The sequence below is a fragment of the Carex rostrata genome, chromosome 31, assembly GCF_964058835.1.
Source record: "Carex rostrata chromosome 31, lpCarRost1.2, whole genome shotgun sequence".
Classification (NCBI taxonomy): domain Eukaryota; kingdom Viridiplantae; phylum Streptophyta; class Magnoliopsida; order Poales; family Cyperaceae; genus Carex; species Carex rostrata.
Genome location: NC_135948.1, coordinates 1356805 through 1376204, shown reverse-complemented (window position 1 = coordinate 1376204; position 19400 = coordinate 1356805). Strand labels below are relative to the sequence as shown.

The following is a 19400-nucleotide window of genomic DNA, read 5'->3' as shown; positions in this document are numbered from 1 at the left end:
CAAGCCCAAAATTACTTGGTGGAAATTGCAAAAGAAATCTAGGTTCAATGATCGTGTTTGGTCATTTGGACCTATTTTTCAGCTTATGAAAAGCCTCCTTAATCAGAAATATTTAACTTCCAAGAGGCTTTAAGGCCCAGAAACCCGCAGAAACTTACCCAAAAATATATTTCAAGCTTATAGGTTTTAAAGGCCCAGAACACTGATTGTTGTGTAATAGCTGTGGTGGCTATTTGACTACATTATTAAGAACAAATTTGAAGGTAAAACTTCGAATATAGTTTTCTTTTCTTTTCTTTTCTTTTCTTTTTATGATGCAAATTATTTCTTCAGTATATGATTTGTAATTTACCACTTACACATTCTCTCTCCTCTTCGATTTTTCTTCTTCCCGGTCCAATCATAGTGAGGCACAAGTTATCTCGAACGACACAGGATCGGAACTGATTGTAGCTGACTACATCAGTCCTCCTAGACTATCCTTTCCAAGAAATGAAAAGACATGCTTTGAAGATATTAGAAATATGATATACAGACAACTCGGGATCTTCCAAAGGCATCGATCCTTGAAAATTATACTGCAGGTGGTGGTGCTTATAACTTTTGTTTTTATCTCTTTTCGGGATGACTGATGGCACTAAGTGGCAACACAATAGAAGTCAGAAGAGGCATTGCCAGTCTCAGTCAACCTGGCCTCTTGGAGCCCTAACCATCCCATAACACATTCACTGATTATTGATAACACTGAGCCCAAAGGTGGTTATAATGAAGTAGAGGAGGATGAGATAGGTACACACAACTATAAATTTTCAGCTCTTATTGGACACGATGGTAAGGGCAACTCCAATATAGGCAAACTCCCACGACCAACCGACATTATGCAATGTCACTATCATCTCCCTTGACTAGTGAAATGTATGATTTTTATGATGAGCAATAAGTATCAAATTACACATTTGTTAGAATTTTTTCACAAACAGTTCAAGTTGTCCAGAATAAAATAACGTGTTAATAAATATAAAGTGAAGAAAAAAGAGAGAAATGAAACATCAATGCTTACATTAGACTGAATGGTCGAACTCTATGTTGAACACACGGCATCTGAACAACACTAAAAAATCACTATAAAATGAAAGCAAATTTCAGAAAATAAGAAACAACTTTAATCTACACAACAACTAAGAAAATAAGAAAAAGAAAACTCAATCGTAATAGAAGTATATACAACTCATGAGTATTTTAATCTACACAACAACTAAGAAAATAAGAAACCTAAATAGCACCACTATATCAGCAACTTTACGTTCCTTTCACAGCAACTCATAAGTAGGCATCAGGCTCATGCCCTTTGGAAATCATATCATGTAGAAAATCCATTGCCTTCTCAATTTCACCTTTCTTGCAAAGCTCGTAAATAAAAGTGCTATAGGTCACGAAATCGGGCTCACGCCCTTTGCAAATCATATCATGAAGAAAACTTATTGCCATATCAATTTCACCTTTCTTAAGAAGCCCATCTATAAGAATGCTATAGGTCACAACATCAGGCTCACGCCCTTTCTGAATCATGCCATCCAGAAAATCCATTGCCTTCTCACTTTCACCTTTCTTGAACAGCCCATCAATAAGAGTGCTATAGGTCACTATGTCAGGTTCATGCCCTTTGAAAATCATATCATGTAGAAAACCCTTTGCCTCATCAATTTCACCTCTCTTGCAAAGCCCATTTATAAGACTGTTGTAGGTCATGACATCAGGCTCATGACCTTTACAAATCATATCATGTATAAAACCCACTGCTTTATCAATTTCACCTTTCTTGCAAAACACATCAATAAGACTGCTATAGGTCGCGACATTAGGCTCACGCCCTTTAGAAATCATATCATGCAGAAAACCCATTGCTTTATCGATTTCACCATTCATGCAAAGCCCACTGATAAGAATGTTGTAGGTCCCAACATCAGGCTCGTGCTCTTTGGAAATCATATCATGGAGAAAACTCATTGCCTTGTCAATTTCACCTTTCTTGCAAAGCCCATCTATAAGACTGTTGTAGGTCATGACATTAGGCTCACGCCCTTTACAAATCATATCATGTAGAAAACCCATTGCTTTATCAATTTCATCCTTCTTGCAGAGCCCATCAATAAGACTGCTATAGGCCATGACAGTAGGCTCGTGCCCTTTACAAATCATGACTTCTAGAAAATCCACTGCCTTCTCAATTTCACCATTCTTGCAAAACCCATCAACAAGAGTATTATAGGTCACAACGTCAGGTTCATGCCCTTTGGAACTCATATCATGTAGAAAACCCATGGCTTTACTAATTTCACCTTTCTTGCATAGTCCGTCTATAAGACTGTTGTAGGTCGCAACATCAGGCTCATGCCCTTTACAAATCATATCATTTAGAAAACATATTGCTACATAAATTTCACCTTTCTTGCAAGACCCATCAATAAGACAGCTATAGGTCACGACATTAGGCTCACGCCCTTTACAAATCATGTCATCTAGAAAAACCATTGCTTTCTCAATTTCACCACTCTTACAAAGCCCATCAATAACAGTGTTGTAGGTCACGACATCAGGCTCATGCCCTTTGGTCCTCATATCATGTACAAAACCCATGGCTTTATTAATTTCACCTTTCTTGCAAAGCTCGTCTATAAGACTGTTGTAGATCACGACATCAGGTTCATGCCCTTTACAAGTCATATCATGTAGAAAACCCATTGCTTTATCAATTTCACCGTTTTTGCACAGCCCATCAATAAGAGTTCTATAGGTCACAACATTAGGCTCACACCCTTTACAAATCATGTCATCTAGAAAATCCATTGCCTTCTCAATTTCACCGTTTTTGCACAGCCCATCAATAAGAGTGCTATAGGTCACAACATTAGGCTCACACCCTTTACAAATCATGTCATCTAGAAAATCCCTTGCCTTCTCAATTTCACCTTTCTTGCACAGCCCATCAATAAAAGTGCTATAGGTCACAACATCAGGCTCATGCCCTTTGGAAATCAAATCATGTAGATAAGCCATTGCCTTATCAATTTCACCTTTCTTGCAAAGCCCATCTATAAGACTGTTGTAGGTAACGACATTAGGCTCACACCCTTTACAAATCATATCATGTAGAAAACCCATTGCTTTTTCTATTTCACCATTCTTGCACAGCCCATCAATAAGAGTACTATAGGTCACGACATTAGGCTCATGCCCTTTGGAAATCATGTCATCTAGAAAATCCATTGCCTTCCCAATTTCACTATTCTTGCAAAGCCCATTAATAAGAGTGTTATAGGTCACGACATTAGGCTCGTACCCTTTGGAACTCATATCATGTAGATAACCCATTGCCTTATCAATTTCTCCTTTCTTGCAGAGCCCATCTATAAGACAGTTGTAGGTCACGACAGTAGGCTTCCGCCCTTTACAAATCATGTCATCTAGAAAACCCATTGCCTTCTCAATTTCACCTTTCTTGCAAAGCCCATCAATAAGAGTGCTATAGGTCACTATATTAGGCTCGTGTCCTTTACAAATCATATCATCTAGAAAGTGCATTGCCTTCTCAATTTTACCATTCTTGCAAAGTCCATTAATAAGACTGTTGTAGGTCACTACATCAGGTTCTCGCCCTTTACAAATCATGTCATCTAGAAATTTCATTGCCTTGTCAATTTCACCATTCATGCATAGCCCATCAATAAGAGTGCTATATGTCACAACATCAGGCTGAAGCCCTTTACAACTCATGTCATCAAGAAAATTCATTGCCTTCTCAATTTTGCCTTGCTTGCACAGCCCAGCTATAAGAATGTTATACGAGACCACATTCGGTACACATCCCAGCTTCGGTATTTTGTCAAGCACCATAATTGCTGCCTCATCAGTTCTATTGTCCCAACAGAGGCTTTTGATTATTGGACTGAAGATCCTGGTAACAACTCTATGACGTTCTTTGAGATACCGTCCCAAAAAACCATACATCAGGCTGACATGATTCATTCGCAAACAACACTCCATCATGATCGCAAAGGTATATTCATCAGGACTGATTCCTTGAGCTAGGGTTAAGCAGGTGAAGAGGGAAAAGACAGTGGGGTAACTGTTGCTCGAGGTTTTGGTGCGAATCAAGATGGCAAGGAGGTGATTGAATCGATGGATGGAGGATGGAGGGTTCTGAGCAGCCAACAGTTGTTCCAACTCGTGAAGTGCCTCTTGGGCAGAAATGGCATCCGCCTTCCGGCGCTGCCTTCTCTCCTCCTTCTGCTGCTTGTCCTTCCAATGTTGCTGACGTGGCCTCCCAAGCTTCCCAAGATGATTGTTAAAATTGTTGTTGCTAGGGAAATTAGTAGTGATGGGCGGTGGATGTGGTTTGTTGGTGATTCTATCGGGTTGCGATTTGGATTGGGGGAATGCGCAGCAGACAATGCAGAGGCCTCGACGAGAAGCCAATGGGTATGGGGATTGGGGTTCAGAAGCTGAAGGTGAAGGTGAAGAGAAGGAGATGAGAGATAACACACCCACCATCTGAAACTTATTGGTTTGAATCCAGTCTCTTGGAAAGATTTATCTAACAAGGTTGAGCTTCGCTTCCAAGTGACAAATTACACTTCTATTTTCTACTACTGCGTTAAAAAAAATTGCACATAATTAACAAAGATTGTAAACAAATAATGCAGTTTGGTTAACAAAACTGTCCTGCCTTTGGAGGAATATGAACCATCAAAAGCAAGTTAAAGAAATAGTCTTATAGTTGGTAATTAAATGTAGCATAAGATTTCATATATCTATCAACTAAACTATATTTATCTTTTGGCAGGATACCTTGTGGTATGTCTTAATTTTACAGCATGTATGCAGAATTATAAATTGAATAATTAACCACATATAGGAAGAACAAATTATTGAAAAGAAATGAAACCAACAAACTGGAATAGAATAAAATAAAAAAAATAAAAACCCATGAAGCCAGGCAAAGCACAGTACCAATTGAACTCTAGAAATCCCTATAATTTAACTAATACTGGATAAACATAAGGAAAAGAGAAAAGAGCCACCAAACCAGAATGAGATGGGACGCCAAACACCAGCCATCAAGTATGGAGAGTCGGGCTCAAGAAGAAAGGAAAAAGGAATGAACAGAACGCTAATTCTCCTGCGGCAAGATTAAACGAAGAAGAAAAGGAGAGAAGGCAAGGAAGAAATTGAGGATAATTTCGGAGAGAATTTGGCGAAGGGAACGGAGCGCGGGTGGTAGCAAGAGGAACTGCGGAGAGAGTTTCTATTTCGAATAGATGAGATAGGAGAAGTTATCCGGACCGTTCGCTAAATCAAACGATCCTTATTTCTCCCTTTCTGATTCTTTTTAACTCGCTAATCTAATCTCTCTGTTATGAGTTATCTCATCATTAAGGGAGTGCTCTTGAGCTGAGCATGTAAAAGAAAGGAAAGAAAAAAGAAGAAAAAGCGGAGAGCAGCATAAAACATTACTTTCTTTACGTCTCGATTTGAAATGTCAAAGTTTGTTAAATTAAACGTCTCGTTTTTCTTTTTTTCTTAACGTCTCGATTTTAAATTACTGCAGCTTTTTCGTTCTTGGATACTATTATATAAACAGATGAAATACAATTTTTTTAAGGTTCAGAGCTTTTATCCACTGACAATTCATTGATTAATCAAAAGTATTTACAAAATTCACCTCCTACTTATTTGCAATCATAATAATCTTAGTCACGTAATTATCTTAATCACTAATATCTACAATTAGAAATTGCGTTGCTGCATTGCGGTCCTTAATATGCGACCTGGTACCAGTAGCTTGTCCGAGCTCCATATTTACAGAGAAACACATGTCAATATGCTCTTATGCGACCTGGTACCAGTAGCTTGTCCAAGATCCTGTCAGATCCATATTTACAGAGAAACACATGTCAGCAAATGAACAGCACCTGTAAAATCCTAACTAAATTGCTGACAATACATTTTTTTTTAAGATGCACACTTTCTGTTTTGAAATACGGACTGTCTTTGTTTATCAAAAATTCAAAGCTGTAATCACCAAATAGTATTCCTGGAATTAGCAGAGTATTAAGCTAGCCATTTTTTTATCACTGCAAGGTATAAACAATCAAGAGGGGTGTTGCGTATTGGTCATTCAAAAAAATAAAAAAAATGTCTCGCTATCTTACAATATATATAGTTTTTTTTTCTAATTCAACACTATCCCAACAACTATGCTAAAATCAATGTACGACCGAATCACAGTGCACAATAAACAACAAACGGATATTTAAAAAAATATATGGCTAATTAACTAATTTGGTTGCACATTTTATATGAAAAAAATGCTCTCTCACACACACACATGCATGCCCGCATACAGTATGTATATTGATCACCATGGATATCTAACTAAATTTCAATAATTAGGTTCAATAAGATTTTTATCAACTAAGAGGAAAAATAATAAAGAAACTAACATCAGCTACATGGGCAGAAAGCATTACAATTTACAATAGCATCCCTAAAGCAACAAACACTAGGGGGCTCCTAACATTCAGCCTACATGCATACCGCCCCCTATGAAATACGGGTTCCTTTCCAAATTTGGGGTCTTACTCGTACTACCCCTCTTTTGAGGTACAAGTGCTGGGTGGGCATGTGGGTGGTGCACCTGCTGCTGCGAGTGTTGGTGCTGATGTTGGTGTTGGTGTTGATGTTGGGGCTGATGCTGATGTTGATGTGGATGTTGATGTTGGGGATGATGCTGGTGCTGGGGATGGTGCTGGTGCTGGTGTTGGTGGGGGTGCACTTGCATGAAATTGGTCGGTATCATAGCTATTGGTGCCTCATTTTCTAAATTAACATTGACCATGTTATAAGGGTGAGCCCCACCTCCGTTTCTTACTGGTGGAACAGCTGTAGATGCCATATTCACATCTACTCCCCTTCTCTCTCCTCCTGTACCGAATTGTGACTCGTCATACCGGATCATGCGGTCTCTAGCTTCCTTCACCACTGTTAGTACAAAGTCCCTCATTTCAGGCTCTCTAGCCCCTATTTCGATAAGGTCGGTAAAGAACCTGTGTTTTTTAAGATTGGTAGCTTAGTACTATATCGCATGATCAACAGTGATTGCCTGGCATGAATTACACAGAGAAGTTTAACTAACACAAGTTATTTAACTACTCTATTACTAGGTGCCACTGATGATGCTCTTTTATTTTTTTAACTTCTCACTTGGTGAATTGAGCAACTTTACTACTATTTCATTAAAACAATCAGGTAAAAGCCAACTGGTCTACTCTTTGTTGAATTATTAGTATTGTACTGTATCAATAATATTACCTGTGCCCGCGGTTGTACAGATCATCATAATTGGAGAGTTCCCTTGCTGGCACTAGAGCCAATCTTGCAACCTCAGAACATGCAAGTGATAGCTTGAAATCCTTACGCCAGCGGTCCATAATGTACTTGTTTGGTATAACCATGACATACTCGGTACGAAGCACTGCCAGGGTGTGGCTACACAAAATCCCCCTCGACTGAAAGGATCTGCAGATGCACCACACATCCTTGTCAGAGGGGTTATACACCACAGTGAAGTCAACCTTCTTTCCCTCGGCAAGCTCACTCACTGTGTAGGTGACCGAGGTGCCCTTCCGGTCAGGTTCATTGCATATAACCTGCATCAGCCGCTTGACCTCATCTTGGAACAAATGAAAGATGTTTCGAGTGTACAGCTCGCCAATCTGTTCTTCGAATTGCAAACCTGACATGAATTGCTGCCTTGAGTAGAATGAGCGCAGGTCCTCAAATGCCTCTTTCTCCAGCTTTGCTTTGATAAAGCCATCATACTGGTCTAGGAACTGTTGGAGGGTCGATTTTGTAGAGATGAGGCCGTCAAAGAAGGCGTCTGGTTTCTCGGCAGTACGCCTAACAGCTGACGTGCCGGCCCAGAACATGTGGTTGACATAAACTGGGGCCCACTTTTTCCTCTGATCATAGAGCTGAGAAAGCCACTCATCCTCTCCCAGCTTGAACCGGTCAACTAGCTCCTTCCACCCCTTCTCAAAATCTGTGACTGACAATATCTCATAAATTACCTTCTTGATCTCAGTTATGATGATCTCCTTCTGCTGCACCTTCTCTGTGGTCAATTTTTCACCAAGACTTTTCAATATGTGCCAAACACAATACCGGTGACGTGCACTTGGGATAACCTCTGCCACAGCTTCAGTGACAGCCTTGCGATAGTCAGTTGTGACGGCCTCAGGTAGATGCCCGCCCATGCACCTTAACCATTTCTTCAAGAGCCACAAAAATGACTCCTTGCTCTCATCAGCGAGAATACCACACCCGAGCAGCACAAGCTGGCCATGATTATTCACCCCAACAATAGCTATGAGGGGTACAGACATACGTGCAGCAATGCGCATCTGTTCAATAGTAATGACATCATTGAAATACCGATATGCAGCTCTGGACCTTGCATCAGCCCAGAAAACGTGCTTAATCCTACCCTCTTCATCCAAATCCCAGCTATGATAGAAATCAGGTTTCTTGGACTGAGCATTGCTGAAGAACTTGACAAGAGCCTTGATTTCAACTTCACCAAATGGGGGTAACCCTAGCTCCTCCAGCTCACCTTTCTTGGGGCGGGTGGGATACTTAAAGTTCTCTGTAATCTCATTGAACAATTGCTCAACCGACTCTGCCATCTCATCAGTGATGTTACGCTGCTTGCGCACCAACTCAGGAATCTCGCGAAAGCACTTTACAAACCGGATCATGTCCGAGGTGCAGGGGTGGTTGTGCTCCAGGTGTAGTGACACCACCTTCCACTTATCCTCTAACATCTCGTCTTTTATCACCATCATGGCAGGGCATTCGGTCTTGATCGAACGAGGTTCCCTCTGACGAAGCGGGTGCCGTGAATTTGGCCGCTTGCGGGACCGCGATCGGCCCTCACCTGGCTTCCCAGCCTGGTTGCAAGAGAACATGGAGCGGTAACGGATCCCCTCAAAATTATGACCGGTCCGTTTGATGGCTGTGAAGCCTTTTTTGAAGGCGTATGCTCTGAAGTAGCTGAAGGCATCATCAACTGAGTTGAAAACCATGCCGATACAGGGCACCAATGCATCATCTAAGTCTTTTGGTGGCCTGTCAAGCTCCTTTTCCTCCTGTTGTGGGTCTACTTTATCTAATGAGAGGTCCTTAGAGGGCTCTTCAGGTTCCTCTTTCACTGGGGGCACATTCAGATTTTGATTGGTGCTTTTACGGGTAGGAGTTAGCTTTTTCAATTCTCGTACATCTATTTCTTCAAGGTAGTCAGAATCGCTACCTTCCTGTTCTTCCTCTGCTTCTTCTTCTTCGTCACTCTCTCCATCCTCTTCTCCAAGTTCTTCGCCTCCATCTTCCCCTGCAATCGCTTCTTGATCTTCTTCTATATCACTTGATGCACTCTTGTTTGAATCTTCGGGTTTATCTTTTGAAGATATTGGTTTGTTCACATCCATTTTTCACAGTTTCGAGCACTGTGTTTAAGAACAATGCAAGTTGTTAAAAATCAATGGTACAGAAAAGAGTAATAGAAGTTTTGGTGTATATGAAAGGACTCTACGTAGAAGGTATATTCAATGTACAATTTAGGCAAACAATCCACTGATCATCACTTAACTATCTGATATATAAGAAAAGGTAACAGATCATCACATTCAGAGATGGATAAGTAATGATTCAATATTATCACCAGCATTTTCACAACTCTCTGAGTATTTGACAATACTGGATGTTAAAAGGACAGTTTACATAAAGTGCCCTGTCAGAAAATAGCAGCTCTATTCCTGCATACATGGTACATAATTATTATTGGCGCGCACTAGGGTTTAAATAAATAGTGCAAAGTGTACTATTGATTAACTGATTATTAGATAACTTAATTTATGCATCTGATTTCTAAAAAGAAAAGTAAAATACCAACACATTCAGAAATAAAATAAGTAATGATTCAATAATATCACCAGCAATTTTCCAAAAATATTTCATAATACTGGATTCGAAATGGACAGTACGGAATTACAGATAAAGAATCAGGTAAGCACATAACAGCTTTGTTAATGCTTATCTGATACATAATTTATTATTGGAGCGAACAACAGTTTAAATTAATGGCACTGAGTGACTAAAATGGAGTAAAGAGGCATTGACCAACAATTCATATAAGGTTGAATTTAATAAAAGATTCATATACAGACATCTGCTGCAGCTACATTTCTTTAATTCTTTCCAGTTGATTATACAGAAATCTGAAAGATTAAGCGTTTTTGTTCAAAAACACAAAAACTATTCAGGCTTTCGAACAAACTAACCTGTTTAGGTCGTTAAACCGTACACCAAGAGAGATTGCAAACTGGAGGGGAAAAACGATTTTCTACTATCTAGCAAGCTGAAATCTCACTTCTTATACGATTATTTCCCTTATTTTCCTCCATCCTACCCGATCGTAAGGAAGAGGAACACTAATTCGAGCGAAAAGAGATGCACTTATTGGGTCTTATTCAAGGTTTGTCATACTAAAAAGGTAAAACTAAAACCTTGGAGAGAGAAAAAGAGGAGAGAGAGTGAGAGAGAGGTACCTGAATGGTGACGTGGAGGAATCTGAACCCTCGATGAGAGAAAGAAAATAGGTGGAGAAAGAAAGAGGTGAGATCGGCCGGGAGAAAGGAAGGAAGGAAGAGAGATCGGGTGGAAATCTAGGTCTCCCGAATTTGTCCCCAATTCGTTGGGTTTTTCCTCAGACGAGACGAGGCGTGCACTAGATACTACCTGAACCCGGTGTAAGAAGATTTCACGTGCAACTCCTCTGATTAGTGGGGTCTACGCAGCATTAGAAAGCGTGATGTGGCTGATCGTAGCGCAGATAAAACACGGTTGATGGAAACTGCGATAAGACCAAATGACGAATAGAGCCCGAAAGGAAGGTTGGGGGACGGAGTTGGAGCTGCGGGTGTTCCTTTCGATGAGGATGTGATGATACGTGACACCCACTGTTTTCACACCCCAAAATGCTTTTAATATTTTTCTGCTGCTTCATTCCATTTTTGCTTTGAATTTGTTCTCCGATTGCAAGCTTTCTTCTAATATTTGTCGCTTTCACGGTCCATCTTGGAAGACATTTACAGTATTTTCTTTGTCGTTTTCTATTTTAGTTGCTAGGAAGACAATCTGGATTATTTCTTGCAATAAGAACATAGCCAAATTTTTATGATGTTCAGTATTCAACTTGTATTTAGTATATATTTTAACTAATATATTGTTCAATTAAATATTATATAATTCCGAGGAACATTATCTTATTATGTCTTCAGAATTGTACAGATGGTATGCATCAAAATGCCACGTCCTCACCAACTTGTGATTAGGTGTCGCTAACTTCATGTTAAAATAGCAAATATCCATTTAAAACTAATGTCTAATTATTAATTAATGCATTAACTTATTCAGGTCATGCAAAACAGCTTAAACAAGTGACGGTCAGAGAAATATCCATGTTCAATGCATTAATGTCTGGTTGTTTTGGTATTAGAATACTATCAGTGGCTCAATTTCTCTTCATTAAAAAAAAAAAAAGTTTATGGGCTCTATTTTTCCTGTTTAGTAAAAGGGCCTCTAAAGAAAACTAAAAGCCCAATAACTTGAGCAATTCTTCAATGTATTCTTTGAAAGGAAAATCGAATTCGGCATATATGCACCTTATATTAATTATTTAATATTTTAGACAAACTTGGCACTTTTGTATTAGAAAAGATTTTTTTTTTTTTTCTTTGAGGAGATTCTCCACGCTGTTTGGATGGAGATTAAAGGAAGGAATGAAATAGAAAAAAAAAAAAAAATTAATATATTTAACTTCTTCGTGTTTAGATGATTAATGAGAGAAAATAAATTTTAATTTTTTTTCCGTTTTATTTCTTATTTGATTGATTAAAATTGAGGTTAATGAGAAATTCAGTGACTGTTGTAGATTTAAGCAAAAAAATATGTATGAAAATTATATATGTAAGATATATAGTTGGACATTTATGTTATTTTTTCTAAAAATATTTGTAATAAAATTTTCTTCCATCCGTTATACTCCAATTTGAAAGAAAAACCGATTCTATTAATTATAATGTTACAAAATTAAATCTTTCACCTCCAATATAATTTTATCAATCAAACACAATTCAACATAAAATTTTTGTTCCTTTCCATTCCTTCCCTCTCTCAACTCTCCATCCAAACAAGGTGGCGCTAAATTGGGGACACTGAGAAGTACCAAGTCAATTTGGCGTTTGTTTATAAGAGGTGTCGCAATTAGGTCATAAAATTCAACTCAAATTAAGGAAATAAAGAATATTTTGTCAATTAAATACTAACATTATTCTCACGCAAAAAATACTAACAACCTAAGGTGACATTTGGTCAATACTGAACACTTATCCAGCATGCTTATTCCTTCTTTCACAATGAAATGTATACAAGATACAACCCAAAAGGAAGGAGTTTAACTCCCACTATTTGGTCGCCAAATCCAAAGCATCGATGAAATAAATGTTACGACGAGCATGTAGCTTCAATGGCAAGACTTTTTGTGACTCCTTTGCAGGGATCTCCAAATGCTTTTATCGACACTGCCACGCTGCAGTTATTTGTACCAACACATGCCTGCTCAATTTTGAAATTTTGCCACTGATTAAAGTATGAAACATTATCAGTACTGTACCAGTACTTTCCAGTACTGGTATATAAATGGTACCAGTAAAAGTTCATCAGTGAGTAAACAATAAATAAATGAAAGAACTAATTTGTATATTGCATGGTAACAACATTCCCAAAAGAAGGTATAAATTAAATACATGCAACAATTTAAGTAACCGAAACTTTACCTGTTGCACAACAGTGAGAGCATCGGTGCTGCTACACTCTCCGTGACTGTAGCTGCCGCAAGTTCCTTGTGGGTTACCAAAACTCGCAAATTTGATCTCATTTATGATCTGATCGGGTCCCGGACAAGTGAGGCGAACCAAGGGGCCTGGTTTTTGTTTACTGACAGTCATCTCTGGATACGCCACGGAATTCACTTGGGGTGGGTGCATCTCTGACACATGTGCGCATAAGCTGCCAGTTTGCTTTGTGGCAAAAGATATCTTGGTGGGGTTACCTCCTAGCTCTTCGAAAAGGACCATTGTGTTAGCCCCCTCTTGAAGGAATGATCGAGGCACATGATACCTATTTTAGTAAAAGAATCAATTTTTATGTTCTATGTTAATAAATCTCTTCGTTATCATGTATGGAAATGGAAAGCATAATTTTTCTACTTGAGAGAAAACAAACACTCATTTAACATGAAAAATAGTTGTTGCTCAGGATTTAATTATCTACTTTCTTTTGATATATTGACACAAAAGAAAAAGAAAAATAAAAACACAGATACGTACAGCTGCTGGGATGGCTTGCCGCAGTTTTTGAGGCATTTACTAGAACTATAAGCACCTTTATAACTGCATAAACTGCACCCATTTGAAGAAGAGGCAGTGTAATTGGGCCAGAACCGGCCGATGCTTTCACCGTTGATCCATGCCTCTCCCTTCCCCATTCCCGTAAAATCAATTGCAACTGGATTGTTTCCTGCTGGTGCTTTAAATTGTGTCTAAAAATGCATCGTAGATTTTGGAGGATTAATTTAAATGATGACTGAACATTTAAATGTTCATATTCGATACAGCACAAAAATTACCTTGTACCAAACCAAGGGTTCATTCGTTGGCAATGTAGAATCTGATACCCACAGCGAATCAGAATCATCAGAGTCAACAAACAAACTCAAATCCTCTCCCTTCAATCCAATCTGTGCAAAAAGCAATTTCAAACAGAAGTTATTGATTGGATACTAATTATGAGTCTGATAAATTTTATTAATGCACGGATCAAATACCTGATATGTCCACTGTTGTGAAGAGAGATCCAATGTTACACCATTGGCACTTAGTGTTACAGGACCAGTAACACCTGCACCCGACAAATCAAAGAATGCACCATAATTCTGCAATTTGCATCGAAGGATGTTCAAATTGCAATATTATAGAATGGAGATAGAAATCATTAAAAAGTACATATAAATAAACTGAGCATTCGCTCCCTTCTTTTATTAAGATGACAAGAAGAAACCTGTAAGCCAACTGTTGCGCTTAGAAGGTCAATTGTATTTTTCCCGTCATCCAGAATAATAAGTTGGCTGAGTGAGGTTTTTACGTTACTGGCACTTCCCATCCCGCCACCTGGCAAAACATAATGAGAAGTTTTGTGACTTTTGAAGTCAATCAAACTTGTAAGCTATCATCAAATTGAACTTCCAATAGACTTATAAACTATTAGGAGTTATAAAAATTCAAGCATACAGTTATTAATATTGGACAAGATTTTTATAAAAATTTACCTACTAACATTCCATTGACAAAAGCCCAAAGAACATGCCCGAGCGATTCCACATGAAGTAATGTTTGGGCCCCACTAACAAGGTACGGCTCATCACCTCTAATGTTGATACTGAAGAAAAATCCACCAAAAAAGAACTTTAAAACAAGCAACTATAACAAGAGATCAACATCAACAACCACAAAGTATAGATCTGAAAAATTAAAAATGGATCCATATATAATTAATAGACCAACCTTATAGAATACCAAAGATAATCACTGGCATCAGCAGTAGTATTAATCTGCTCAACAAGTCCATTTCTCGTGAAGGCATCAGCCTTAGATATACCAACCGGTTCTTTAACATAACTCCAACCAGAACTTGATAACTTCGATAACGGTTGTGTTGTGCCTTCACTTATGGAACTGAGATATCTCATCTCTGATGTGGTCTCTTGTGAATTTATCTGCAAAAGTACCATCATTTAGTTATTAACAATGTCATCTCTAAATAAGGGAATTTGGAATAATGTCAATAAGGTGAAAAAAGATAATAAATAAAAAATTAATATATGCACCTGTGCGGTATTGTAGGCCACATTTTTACAATCAGGAAGGATGCTCACAGACCATCCGGGTAATTGATATGTCTTGCCATTAAATTTTACTGTTGCATCTTGTGTGTTTATATTTGCAAGAAAAGCTGCACAGGCACCTGAAGAGGTCTTGTACACATGAGCCTGAGAAACAATTATAAAATAAATGTTAAGAGCACCAAGCAAGCAAACAATGAATGAAGAACATGTACACTTATGTCACTTAAAATCAAAATGATGGAAGGATTAGAATTAGCTTGTGGTAAAATAAAAAATACTAAATTAGAAAAAAAAAAAAAACAGACTTCCAGATTCTGGCCAAGAGAAGTGTAAGCAGGGTCCATTGCAACCAAAGCGGGTTCACACTTCTTTATAACTCTGTGTAGATCTCTTAAGTGCCCCCACTTGGGTTGATTCAGAAGCCCTACATGTAATAACCCATATAAATTTTGGAAACAAATGCCATTAAAAGTAGGTGATATGCAAATCTAAAACATGCAAAAGGAGAAGCTAGAAGAAGTACCATATTCATCAATGGGAGCATCATAATCATAGCTGGTTGCGATAAATGGTCCACCTGCAGTTCTCCCAAAGTTTGTACCTCCGTGATACTGGCATAGTAGTTTTGTAAAATTATTTAATATATTGCTTTTTGAATATGGACTCAAGTAAATAAAATAACAGCAAAGAGTATAGCAAATTGTACCATGTAGTAATTCTGGAAAGTTCCACCTCGCTGGAAAAACCGTGCTACGGCAAATGCAATATCTTGCACAGGTCTGTACGGCACGGCTCCACCAAATGACAGAAACCTATGAACCAAACCTATTCTGTTAAAAAAAAATTATATTCTGTAATAAAGGAGTAAATATAGTTGATAGATGCCAGTACTCACCATCCGGTCCAATTTTCTGTCCACATTTTGGGCTTATTGTTTGAATTCGGAGAGAATTGGTCGCAATAAAAACCATTACATGTGTTTATCTACAAAAGATTGAGAAATATTACATTAAATATTACTATTTTTTAACAAGACAATGTATTACAAAAAAATTGTAGTGGTGAAAATAAACGGACAATTGGATCGGGGGCATCGGATTGTTGACACATCACCCATGGTACGCCTGTATCAAGTGAGACAGCCATTGATGCTGCCCATTTTATGTATCTCTGAGCAGCGGGCCCATAAGCTGCATCAATATTTCCATACTCATTCTCTATCTGTAATTTTCAAATTAGCATGACATGAGATTTGCATTAATTGTAATTTTCATATGATGTTTGGGCCTTTGTGCAATATGTCATACAAAAATGTTCAACTCAAGCTGTGACATTAATGGATGCATTGGTTTTATCCCTAGAATAAGCAGCTTTTGCATGCCATTTAATATATGGAACAAGAAGCCCAATGTCAAAGGTAACAGTTGTAGTGACAGTAAATGTTGAAACATGAAGGCATGTTGGTGCAAGCTGTAATTTATTGTAGGTGTATAAATGCTGCAGCCCAACTGTACATTAATTGCCATAACATAAAGCTCAAATGGTGAAAAACCCCTTCCTCTTGTGTGGAACGAAATCAGTGAAAGCAAAGCAACATACAGGTTCAGTACATAGAAATAATAATAAAAGATAACCTGAGATAGGATAATGGGACCGCCTTGTGATGCATACAGGTTCTCTTGCTTCATCAAATCAACTATCTTTGCCGTGAATCTTTGCATCTCAGTCTAATTTTAAACAAAACCCAAATCCACAAATTAGATTAACTAACAGTCAATTACTTGAAAGAAAAGTAACTCGATCATGACATATTAAAAAGTTGAACCTTAAATGGTTCGTTGTCAGTCCTAAACTTGATTCCAGGAATAAAGTGCAACCAAACTGGGAAGCCTCTGCATTAACAACACCATTTTTATTTTTATTTTAAATTGCGAGAAAGGTACTGAGATCATATATATCTTAAAATAAAATAAAAATAGCCGCGTTTAACTAAATTTCTATCATACATCTAACTTGTATGGTACATCCAAGTATCCAACTCCCAGAATACATATTATCTCAAATATAATACACATCATGCTTAAGTTATTGAAAATACATTTACAATTTGAATTTGAATAAATATATGTACCATAAAAGTTAACTATACCATAGTTGGACATAAGCTAGAATTAACCAAAACTTAAATGATGAAATTTATATTATTTTAAGAGTAAGTTAATGATGAAATTAATACCCATAATTCCATTCAGCACAAGCATAAGGACCAATACGTAGATGAACATAGAGGCCAGCAGCTGCAATAGTTTTTACGAATTTAACAAGGTCCTTTCTCCCTTCAAATTCATACTGCACAACAAAATTACAAAAATTAATAATTTTTTTAAGTTTAATTTGTTCTCATGTAAGGCAATTACCTTTCCCTCTCCTCTAGAAAGGTAAATGTTGCTAGAAAAAGTTGGCACCTATCCCATTTTCCTCTTATCACCAGAATTCTTTTCCAAGAGAAGTCGGATATCTGTAATCCCATTTGACTGAAATATTTCTTTTTCTATGACAGGGACACACACTGAAGCATCTCATACACTGTCTCCAATTTTTTATGGGCATTTCCACATTAAAAGTCTTTAATATAATTCTTTCCAAGAACATAAATCTTTTACTAAGACATATAATGTATTTTGTTATATTTTTTTTGTAGTATATTGGTTATTTATAAATCATACCAAAATTGAACTGACCAACGTAGTTAAAAATTCATCTCCGTCACTGAAAAGTTAGTTACCACTTGCCCCTCAAATTGTAAAATTATGAGTGATTAACCTTCTCAATATATTATTTGAAAAAATAAAAATAAAAATGGCCAAGTAATTAACCCCTGTACAGAGAGATGTGTCCTCATTTCATACTGAAAATATATAAATTACTTAAATTGCAAAGGAATATATGATAATTTAAAAAATACCTGGCCTTTAACAGGTTCATGGAGATTCCAAAAAACATAGGTCTCAACTATATCAAGCCCTCCATCCTTTGCCTTTTGTATCAAGTCTGGCCACATCTGAACTCCACATTTCCAATCCAAAATTTCATCTCAAGAAAAAAACAAAATGCCAAGGAAAAAAAAAAAACCAAAAAAGTCATTTGTATAATATGTGTTAAGATTGACCTCTGGAGTACTTCTTGGGTAGTGGATGGAACCAGAGATAAGCACCCGGCGAACTCCATTAATGACGAGTGCGCGCTGGTCGTATGTAACATTGTCACCGTTGGAGATGTGAGAGTTTAAGAAGAGTATAACTAGAGAAAACCATATAGGTAGAAGGCTACAAAGGTGGTGGCATCTTTTCATTTTTTTAACAATGGGGGAATTTTGGGTTGCTTGGGATTTGGAAAAGAGAGAAAACAGAGGAGAAAGAAAAGAATGTAGGGGAGGAGAACTGTGTCCTTTTTAGTGACCTATTGTATTATTTTTCTTCATAGATTATAGATTAATTAACATTCAGTAGTTGTGTGTATGTGGAGTGGGGAAACAGAGAGAGGTAGGTGTGTAGTGTAATAGGTATGGAGGTGGAATTGGAGAGAATATATAATGGAGGGGTTGGATTGAGTTGCAATGCTTTTTTTTTAAACCAATTTTCACTTTCTTGGCTTATTAGTTGTTCTTACCAATGTAAATTTTGGGAAGCATTTTTGGCTTGCAAATTGCAATGGTGTGAAACAGCTTGAGTTGCTTGTGGGCGACCATATAATTACAAACAGAGAGGCCACGAATTGTCAGAAAGAGAGAGGGGGAGAACTTTTGGACGTGTACTCTTTACTTTGTTTTATGCGTATATAATTCTAAAGCAATGTTTGGTTTTCTCAGCCGCACAGGAGTGGATTTTTACAAAGGATATAGGGTGTCATAAATGATAATCCATTCATAAATTCATCACCTCAATATCTCTACTCAATTTTTTATATACATTTAAAATGTTTATTATCTAATACAATGTACATATTTTTACCAATTAATAATATATATTTAGGAGGATTCTAATGCCTCATGTTTTTCATACTTCATCATACCTTATATTTTATATTTTGTTTTCAAAGTTTGAATTGTCAATCTAAACCACTCAACGTGTGATATCCATACTAAAATATGTTTAGGTGAACTTTTATAATTTTTGAAATTTTTTTACTATTTTTAAGATGAGTATAAAATTATTATTTTTGAACGGTCTAAAAACAATAATTTTGTACCTGTCTTAAAAATTGTAAAAAGTTTTTAAAAATTATAAAATTTCATTCCTAAACATATTTTAGTATGGATATCATG

The 19400-nt window shown here is 37.3% G+C and overlaps 3 protein-coding genes across 8 annotated transcripts; all 3 read right to left on the bottom strand.

Annotated features, from left to right (window-relative positions):
• Window positions 1–1038: 1038 nt before the first annotated feature.
• LOC144547252 (uncharacterized) lies at window positions 1039–5329 on the bottom strand. Of its 3 annotated transcripts, none has more exons than XM_078295843.1 (2): window positions 5082–5329; window positions 1039–4649 (listed from the first exon to the last, which is right to left on the bottom strand). In XM_078295843.1, exon 2 carries the CDS (start codon window positions 4549–4551, stop codon window positions 1321–1323), a length of 3231 nt encoding a protein of 1076 aa, XP_078151969.1. In that variant the 5' UTR covers window positions 4552–4649; window positions 5082–5329; the 3' UTR covers window positions 1039–1320. The 3 variants fall into 3 exon arrangements, with proteins under 3 accessions (XP_078151969.1, XP_078151968.1, XP_078151970.1); XM_078295842.1 differs by having other exon boundaries at window positions 5087–5329; XM_078295844.1 differs by having other exon boundaries at window positions 1039–4646; window positions 5087–5329.
• Window positions 5330–6393: 1064 nt separating this feature from the next.
• On the bottom strand, window positions 6394–11133 carry LOC144547253 (protein FAR1-RELATED SEQUENCE 6-like). 3 transcript variants are annotated; one of them, XM_078295845.1, is made up of 3 exons: window positions 10662–11133; window positions 7372–9560; window positions 6394–7106 (listed from the first exon to the last, which is right to left on the bottom strand). In XM_078295845.1, exons 2-3 carry the CDS (start codon window positions 9540–9542, stop codon window positions 6581–6583), a joined length of 2697 nt encoding a protein of 898 aa, XP_078151971.1. In that variant the 5' UTR covers window positions 9543–9560; window positions 10662–11133; the 3' UTR covers window positions 6394–6580. The 3 variants fall into 3 exon arrangements, with proteins under 3 accessions (XP_078151971.1, XP_078151972.1, XP_078151973.1); XM_078295846.1 differs by lacking the exon at window positions 10662–11133 and adding an exon at window positions 10395–10609; XM_078295847.1 differs by lacking the exon at window positions 10662–11133 and adding an exon at window positions 10484–10602.
• Window positions 11134–12378: 1245 nt separating this feature from the next.
• On the bottom strand, window positions 12379–18637 carry BGAL8 (beta-galactosidase 8). 2 transcript variants are annotated; one of them, XM_078295840.1, is made up of 19 exons: window positions 18246–18637; window positions 18042–18137; window positions 17313–17425; window positions 16902–16968; window positions 16711–16803; window positions 16154–16297; window positions 15972–16060; window positions 15783–15888; window positions 15600–15687; window positions 15382–15500; window positions 15059–15220; window positions 14736–14947; window positions 14501–14610; window positions 14233–14342; window positions 14000–14107; window positions 13802–13912; window positions 13503–13714; window positions 12951–13293; window positions 12379–12729 (listed from the first exon to the last, which is right to left on the bottom strand). In XM_078295840.1, the coding sequence occupies exons 1-19, from the start codon at window positions 18426–18428 to the stop codon at window positions 12619–12621; spliced, it is 2577 nt and encodes an 858-aa protein (XP_078151966.1). In that variant the 5' UTR covers window positions 18429–18637; the 3' UTR covers window positions 12379–12618. The 2 variants fall into 2 exon arrangements, with proteins under 2 accessions (XP_078151966.1, XP_078151967.1); XM_078295841.1 differs by lacking the exon at window positions 16902–16968.
• Between the last annotated feature and the right edge of the window lie 763 nt (window positions 18638–19400).

Bases quoted from the DNA above. Each gene is read 5' to 3' on its own strand.
- BGAL8 (XM_078295840.1), bottom strand. From the start codon at position 18,428: ATGAAAAGATGCCACCACCTTTGTAGCCTTCTACCTATATGGTTTTCT. The intron at 15,889-15,971 runs GTGAGTACTGGC...TTTGGTTCATAG, and splicing joins ACAGAAAATTGGACCGGATG to GTTTCTGTCATTTGGTGGAG. The intron at 14,948-15,058 runs GTGCATATATTA...GTACTTTTGCAG, and splicing joins TGGCCTACAATACCGCACAG to ATAAATTCACAAGAGACCAC.
- LOC144547253 (XM_078295845.1), bottom strand. From the start codon at position 9,542: ATGGATGTGAACAAACCAATATCTTCAAAAGATAAACCCGAAGATTCA. The intron at 7,107-7,371 runs GTAATATTATTG...TAAAAAACACAG, and splicing joins CTGTACAACCGCGGGCACAG to GTTCTTTACCGACCTTATCG.
- LOC144547252 (XM_078295843.1), bottom strand. From the start codon at position 4,551: ATGGTGGGTGTGTTATCTCTCATCTCCTTCTCTTCACCTTCACCTTCA.